The 8,700-nt window shown below is 42.9% G+C and overlaps 1 protein-coding gene across 1 annotated transcript; it reads right to left on the reverse strand.

Moving 5' to 3' along the window:
- Positions 1-1,040: 1,040 nt before the first annotated feature.
- On the reverse strand, positions 1,041-7,112 carry LOC106809365 (sulfotransferase 1 family member D1-like). The gene is made up of 4 exons (XM_014812430.1): positions 6,965-7,112; positions 3,624-3,815; positions 2,609-2,823; positions 1,041-1,088 (listed from the first exon to the last, which is right to left on the reverse strand). Exons 1-4 carry the CDS (start codon positions 6,984-6,986, stop codon positions 1,041-1,043), a joined length of 477 nt encoding a protein of 158 aa, XP_014667916.1. The 5' UTR covers positions 6,987-7,112.
- Positions 7,113-8,700: the final 1,588 nt, after the last annotated feature.

The raw sequence follows: 8,700 nt of genomic DNA on the forward strand, positions 1-8,700 counted from the left end.
TATATATATATACTATATATATATATATATATATAGGGAAGGTATATCTCTAACAAATAAGAAATCCGAACGGAATGCTGAGAGCTTGTGGGTCAATGCTGAGACATTGATTGCATAGTATACTTTGGTTCCCTCAACATAAATTGCATTATAACTCGATTCTACATGCATAATTGCTTTCGTTAGGTATTTCTATGAAATTACAGTTTAATGACCGTTTTGGCATATGGATTTACGCGGTTGCTTGCGAAAAATACGCGTTATTCACAGCGCTAAGGGATTTCTTATGATAGAGAACCTGATAGAGCATGATTGCCCTACTGTGGTAGGTTACTTATATACGTAACCTGATAGAGCATGATTGCCCTACTGTGGTGGGTTACTTATATACGTAACCTGATAGAGCATGATTGCCCTACTGTGGTAGGGTACTTACATTACGTACCTGCGTAGAGCATGCATTGCTCTACTGTAGGTGTCGCGTTACTTACATATGACGTACATTGATAGAGCATGATTGCCCTACTGTCGTATGGTTATTACATACGTAACCTGTAGGATGATCTGCTCTTACTGTAGGGGCGTTTACTTCTAGTAGACCTGAATCTAGAGCATGCAATTGCCCCTACTTGGTGTGCTTACTTATATACGTTACCTGTAAGAGTCATGACTTGCTCCGTACTGTGTGGGTTACTTATATTACGTAACCGTTATAGGCATGATTCCCTACTGTGGTTAGGGTTATTAGTATAGTAACTGAATGACATGTTGGTGCCCTACTGTGCGTAGGTTAATTACATACGTAACCTGGATAGAGCATGTTTGCCCCTACTGTGGCTGGGTTACTTACATACGTAACCTCTAGCAGCATGTTGCCCTCTGTGAGTGGGCTTACTTATATACGTAACCTGATAGAGCATTGATTGCTCTACTGTGGTAGGTCACTTACATGTTTGCATATAGGAATTTCCAGCTGATTAAGATAGAGCAATGCTGCTCCATTTTGCCACTTAAACATATCGGCTTATACTCTTGTCACGTCAGATGTTATGCTTTCCTTGCCCAGTCGACAGCCCAGGTATAGAAGCCTGAATTGCACGATATTCGGAGAGTGTTCATAAATTACAACGCAGCGTAACCTTAATTAAGACTGATCACTTAGGCGTTATCCTGAACATAGCGATTCCTTGTGACGCACAGCACGAGAACAGTGAAGTCCGTCTATCTTTTGAACGTCATCGTCAACGTTATCACGTGACCTCCCTCCACGCCCGTGGGATAGCAACACCCATGTCTAGCATGGAAGTTTCACAGAGTCAGACTGTGGAATGACGGAAGTGTACGAAGTGACTAGTGCTGCCACGTAGCGGCACCCTTCCTCTACGCCAGGGGGAAATTGACACCCACTGGTTATTGCCGAAATTTAAGAGAAGAGAGAGAGTCAGAGAGAGAGAGAGAGAGAGAGAGAGAGGGGTGGGGGAGATGGTAAGGGGGGAGAGGGTAAGGGGCGAGAGAGCGAGCAGGCTGAATGTTGACAGTTATGTTCTGGCGGCTGTATGCTAATAGTAAAATTTGTCTAGTAGTGTGCTAATAGAGACATCAGCCCACGCGTAACGCTTGGGGACGTGTCACTGCGTTCATGTGCCTGTAGTGACTGCAAGGTAGGGAATCGCCCCCGTATTTTATATAGTGTTTCACGTATCTCGTGCCTGTGTCCTGGTGAATGAATAGTAGATACCGAGCCATGTGTTGTGTAAGGGTGCGTCTTTCTGCTTTGATAGTCGTGTTCTGGTTCATAAATCGTGGATATCCCTGCCCGCACCCACCCACCCATACACATACTTACACAGTTACACTCAGACACATACGCACACACACGCGCACGCGCGCTCACGCACGGACGCACACCGCACGCACACACACATACACGCTCACGACACACACACGCACACAACACACACACACACAAACACACACACACACACACACACACACACACACACACACACACACACACACACACATAACACACTCAACACACACACAGAAATATATATATATATATATCTAAGGAGAGAGACATATGCGCGCACACACGCACGCACGCACGTACGCACGCACGCACACATGCTGCGAGATATTAACCATCTGTACGTCATGTGAGTATATTATCACGTCGTACCTTCAACTACCAGGTAAACGAAACACAATCGTTGTGGATCCGCTGACGTACGTAAACGATTTGTAAACACATATTATCTGTGAACAAACACGGTCTGCGCTCTATATCGTCACCTGCGCATCGAACGTATGCTATAGTCTCTATAGGGCAAGTACTCCTGCACCAAACCATCTTTCGCGTAGTAATATTATTAGCGGGAAGATTTTATTAAGCAAGCTCGCTCCGTGTGTTGTATATAACCATAATAACCTCATTTAACGGCTTCACATTTCATAATCATAAAATATGTGCGATAATCATCGTGTTCTAAGAAAATTTGCGATGTTGCGAAGCGCTGCAGACGCAACACAACACTTCAGCATGCAGAGTGATTTTATCGCTGTAAATGTCAACAACAGCGACTCTCACGACAGCGAGTTGTCATACCTTGCCGCGACCGTTTTGCAACTGCGTGGGTAGGAGTTCAAACGGAAGATGTGTCGCCAAGAGTCTCCTCGACTTGAGGTTGTTCATGTAACGCATGTGGAAGAACGGTCTGCCCGTTTCCATGTGGATAACTCGCCAGTGAATCTCCCTCTTTACTTTGCCCACGTTGCCATTGTTCTTGATGAGCGATACTATCTCTTCCGTCCACGTCGTACCTGTTAAATTCGCCTTCGTTTAGCGACAATATTGTAGGACGATGAGCTACCAAGCGAGACACACTATCCACTTTTATTGCTGTCGCTAGTTGGCTAATTGGACACATGCACACTCTGTTCGCACCCTCTATTTATTACAACACCGCCCCTTTCACGTTTTCTTTCTCTGTCGACCCCTCTTTCCGCTATTTACTCTAGAAATAGCTTCTTCGAATTCACTTTTCTCGCCACGAGTATGAAATAACATGATGCGGAATCGCGCAGGTTGCACAGTAGTAGTTGGATATCGCGTTAATCAGTAAAGCATGGTTGGATGCAGGAGCAGTCAGGGGCGAAGGTGTCAAAACACCGTGTTTTCACCGACTACATATTACCCTGTCCATATTACCCTGTCCATATTACCCTGTTACATATTACCCTGTTCATGATAATTATGTTTTGCCTCATAGTTCTATACCGCAATGGTCCTGCACTGTAACCATTCAGATTCAGAAGACACTGTATTATGTTAAAGTTTCTCTGCCGCAACGCAAGTTCATCGTCATATCACAAACCGCACGCAATTACTACAAGGCTGATATTTTCCGCGAATCTACGCTATATATACAGACTACAGTGTAGCCCCGTTATAACGCGATGGTTAGTGTCCATAAATGCCCGCGAAAAAAGCGGGTTCGCACTAAATCGGGGTTGCGGGCATGCGTGGCTATATAAGAGCAAAAAAAAGGGGGTCCAACGACTCATCGCGTTATATCCGAATTCGCGTTAAATCGGGGCTAATTTATAATATATATATATACCTGATTTTGGATACGAGCATATGACGATGTCGTCCTCTCTCATCTTCATCTGCGGGATCCTCTTCAGCAGGTGCTTGTAGGTCATGAATCCCTGCAGGAGACAGCCCTTGTGGTACTGCCCGCCCGGGATACCCTTCACGTACCCTCGATAGATGTCGTCATCGACGAAGCCTGGACGACTAGCTATGCTCGCTAAAAAAATACACGATAGTAGTACTGCCAAATATATGCACTGCTGTATGTACTGATATATGCAGGTGTAACGATACATGTTGTTTCGGTTCGGTTCGGTTTTCGGTTTTTGCTCTTCGGTTCGGTTCATTCGGTTCGGTTATTTTCAGTAGTAAAAAATTAAAAATGCTGAGAAGATGGGGAAATTTTCCCTCCATTTTGAATAATAATAATAATACCTATCATAATATTATACAATTATTGTGTTATTCATTAGCCAAAAGACAATAAAGTAATACAGTTCAAGGATAATAGTCATAATACTATTCATTAAAGTGATCTACCTGACCAAAATAGACTATTAGACTAGTAATCTCATGCATTGTCACCTCGCACACGCTGAGAAAAGTGCGAGGGACGGGGCTTGGCGTACGTGCTGACTGCTGAGCTGTTTGCTCGCCGTGTGCGCCACCTAACTGAGAGTGGGTTGAATGTATTTCGCGAAACCGAACTGAGAACCGAAACAAACAAAAAATCCGAAAACCAAACCGAACGGGATGTACCGCGATACAGTTGAATCGTTACACCCATAGCAGATATATACTATATGCTGATATATACTTATATATAGCAATGCAAACTATACACTGATATATGCTGATATACGCTGATATACAGTAATGCAAGCTATACACTGCTGTATGCATATACTGTTCTGTACTTAGACTGCTACGCACTGCCGATATAAGTGAGCAACTAGAAAGCTACAGGAGCAACTGGACAACTGCACAATTGGAGCAACGGGTGTGTGTCACATTTGTTCGGTCATTGTCCTGATTGACACCAAATTTGGAATTTAGTACACATTTGAGGCCAAACACGACACTAAAGCAAAACGCTAGCCTGACACTGAACTCACTGTTGCCAGAGCCGGGCATGGCGCTAATAATAGATTTATTAATAATATAATTAGAGGCAGCGCTCGAACGTGCGAAGTAAAAATCTCTCACACGAGTCTTGTTCAAATAATTCACTCGACTCTCCCATAGACATATCAATAATAATAATCAAACACTCTACTCACATATAGTTGCGACTAGAACACTTAACAGACCACCGCCTTCCACCGTCTACTCCCGCATTTCGCGGTAACATTATAAGCTCATGTGTGTGTGTGTGTGTGTGTGTGTGTGTGTGTGTGTGTGTGTGTGTGCGTGTGTGTTATTTAGATGCGAAAACTATCGCACTGTAATTAGTGTCGACAATGTGACTTGCCGTCAAATATAATCCAGTATTGCCTTCGGAAAGCAGTGTTACACGCTGAGCGGAAAATTCATATTTACGCCAGTCTGATAATTTCATATTTAAATTCCCTTCAAAATAAAAGCGAAGATTACAAGGCTCAGGTGTAGCAACGCATGTTGCGCCTATTTTGAACAAGCACCGGTTGACCTGCGGGTTAAATACGTCAAGAAAACACAGGACTTTCAGATTTCGGGCACCTTTCTATCTAATATAGACAGATTTACAGCAAATCAATATCATTCTATATCAATATACAAGCTGTGTTTTATATCTCATGATGAAATTATGTAAATCGGAATAGATTTGCGCCGTGTAGCGCGTATAATAATTAATTCGGCGGCCGTCATGCTTAAACACCGGTGTGCTTGAAATGTTTTTGGTCATCAATGCACAACATATTGAGCATAGTCATGCCTAATTTCAATAGGTAATTGCAACTCTATTGTCATACTATGTCAATACCTAATTTTTGTCTTTTTATTTCGTGACAGATTAGTATAAATCAGTATCAATCTATGTAATACTGGAAATTTAATTCAGCACTCGTACTGAAGTATCGGGTTTGTTTACAATCTTTTGGTCTAAATATCTTGGAAATATTTCTACCAAATATTGACAAATAATCATAGTAAGATAACGATACTATGTCTTTCCAGCTTTGTTTGATTTATATTTAACAGGTTTTTACTAGGGTTTAGCTGTATATGACATATACAATTATTATGGTATTAATGTAACATAGTAAGAAATATTGTAATGTAAAATGTAAGAAAAAATGTGGAAATTCCAGTGCAGGGCGGTAAGTCCCTGTTTATCTTGGCAGCAGCAGAAGCTGCCTTAGTATTATTTGCTTTTGATTGCACACATTACCACACAATTATTGGTTGTTCCGGCAACATGGAGTTTTGTGAACCTCGCAAATCAATGTTACCATCGATCTCCGGTTTTGTGCTACATTGATGGTTTCAGTCCACAAAACACAAGGTTTTCATTGCAGCTAAGCAAAAAATGTATAACGCATATCCTTTCTTATGTAATGTACGCCCGTTAGGGTCGCCTATATTTACTACGAAGCTTCAAGATGGCCTCGTCGTGCTGAAGGCGCAGCAGAGACAGGACAATGTAGCGACCATGATCACGCACGAGGCCGATGATCATCGTCGTACGTGATGTTGAAGCCTTCCACTGCGCGCAGACAAACATTCTCCGCATTGCTGACATCCATGACCACGGCTACTGACACGATCATCTTGGAGCCTGTTCTACTATACTTACTCTCTATCAACGATGCTCGTGTGTGTATGTATATATATATATGTGTGTGTGTGTGTGTGTGTGTGTGTGTGTGTGTGTGTGTGTGTATGTGCGTGTGCCATCGTGTATGCCAACAAAATTCTGTTTGGGGCAATGGGATTTGGGAGGTATGCAGGATTTGGGGCTGCGAGTCTCTGACTCGGTCATCATTTCTAAAATACAAACATGCAAAATACGACATACATACCTAAATAGATTATCACAGTTACGTAATTATTACGCACGTACTTGCTCTGTGTTTAACGGTTATATTGTTAGTTGTAAGGTGTATAACTCGCGGCTTGTTATAAAACGGGTTAGTTGCACGTACAGTATAGCGGCCCGTTGTCAGAAACCTCGTAAATATTTATGACTATATCAATGTCGTATTTTTTTTTATAACACTTGATGTGCAAATGTTTTGACAATTTGCGTTTAATGATCAGACACAATCCTTTACGGTATTTCTGACAGCGGACCTCAGAGTCATACACACACACGAGCATAGTGGAGTATCTAAATAAGAATTAAAAAAACACTCTCTCAACGTCTAGCTCTTCGTGTTAACTTACAAATGTCTTTTGCTATAGGCATCTTCCCGTTTTGCTGGCCTTCCAACTGCTACTAGTACTGCTTCATCCGGTTTCCACGAGGACGAGTGTCGTGTCTCGCGCTACGCGACCACTAAGCACTGAACTGGCACATCTATCACTCTACCACACAGTCACGTCAAGATTGGCATGTGGACTTTGTCCGCGGCGTGTGCAGCTCACCAACGATTTCACCAACGAACGTTATGCCTGGCCTGGACGCGATGATGTCATTTTTACATTGGGCTCACATTTGCTTGAAAAACTGCGCTTTGTTCTTTGAATACATTTGCATTGATGGAAATTGTTCGCAATATGTTGTAATTACACGCGTTTACAGTGGCTGTCTACTTTGAACGAGAAATACAATTATTATAATTATATGAGAAGAAAGATTAGAATATGACTCAAAGGCTAATGATTTATGCGAATTACTTTTACGTTGAAGCATGGTCACGTAATGACAAAGTAGATAGGTGTGATTATCATCATCGCATTATCGTCGTCGGCGTCATCGTTATCATCGTTGTCGTCGTCAACGTTGTCATCGTTGTATTGCATATAGGAATTTCCAGCTGATTAAGAATAGAGCAATGTGCTCCATTGCCACTTAAACATATGGCTTATATTCTTGTCATGTCAGATGTTATGCTCTCTTGCCCAGTCGACAGCACAGGTATAGAAGCCTAATTGCAACATATTCGGAGAGTGTTCATAAATTTACGCAGCGTGAAGACCTTAATTAGACTGATCACTTAGTCGTTATCCTGAACCAATAGCATTCCTTGTTGAGCACAGCCACGAGAACAGTGGAGTCCGTCTATCGGCTACGCCGCATTACCAAGACAGTGCATCGCCGCGTACATCAACACATCTCGTCATCATGACGTCATAATAACATACGTTGAAAACCGCTATGTCACTAACTGCATTAACTGACCTCATCTACTTTCACATGATTAAGCCTGGCCGTCACGAATCTCGCGACAGGGCAGTATGAGCCAGATCACGACCCTTCTCGCATTAAATAAACACATTCATGCCGCACATGCATGTGTAACACTGCGCAACGCAGTGACATACGTCAACGCTTTGTACGTTTGACAACGACTGAACAAATAATTTACGCGACGTCTAAATTGTGTATAACAGTCTTACTTTCTTACTATAAATTTTGACTATAATATATATGTGCACAAGTAAATCTTCACCAATTTCGCGAAGTAATTCTAATTAATCCTAGATAAAAATATACACACACGCGGGTGTCTATCGCCGCGCAGCTCTCTCTTCTCAACTCAGCATCACTGCTTACTAATACGACTGTCTCACATCGCGTTTCCATTTACTGATCACTCGTGTTAGTCTATACTATCGCGCAGCTTCATCGTCGGCTTTCATTTATTCGTGCGAGGCAATCGGCCGCCAATCTAAATTACTGCTACATCTATTTGAAAGAGAGGCGGAGGCGAGGACGCCGGGACGTCGTAAAGCAAGCGTACGTGCTCGTAGCTGTCTGATCGCGTTGGCTAGCCCCTCGGTAATAGCTGAGAGAGGAGATAGTGAGAGGGTGAGAGAGAGCGGGGGGACGCGAGCGAGAAAGAGAGGGCCCAGAGAGAGCGAGAACGCCGGGAGAGAGTGAGAGAGGGCGAGAGAGCGTAAAAGAGAGAAAGAGACGGGAGGGCGAGAGAGAGCGCACGCAAAAGAGAGCGCGAAAG

The sequence above is a fragment of the Priapulus caudatus genome, unplaced genomic scaffold (genome assembly GCF_000485595.1).
Source record: "Priapulus caudatus unplaced genomic scaffold, Priapulus_caudatus-5.0.1 Scaffold349, whole genome shotgun sequence".
Classification (NCBI taxonomy): Eukaryota; Metazoa; Priapulida; class Priapulimorpha; order Priapulimorphida; family Priapulidae; genus Priapulus; species Priapulus caudatus.

What these genes read in the sequence shown, in the direction of transcription:
- LOC106809365 (XM_014812430.1), bottom strand. Translation starts at nt 6,986, where the DNA reads ATGCCTATAGCAAAAGACATTT. An exon ending in GCCTATAGCAAAAGACATTT is followed by an intron (nt 3,816 to 6,964) that starts GTAAGTTAACAC and finishes GTATTTTTTTAG; the next exon opens with CGAGCATAGCTAGTCGTCCA. An exon ending in TGCAAAACGGTCGCGGCAAG is followed by an intron (nt 1,089 to 2,608) that starts GTATGACAACTC and finishes CGTGCAATTCAG; the next exon opens with GCTTCTATACCTGGGCTGTC.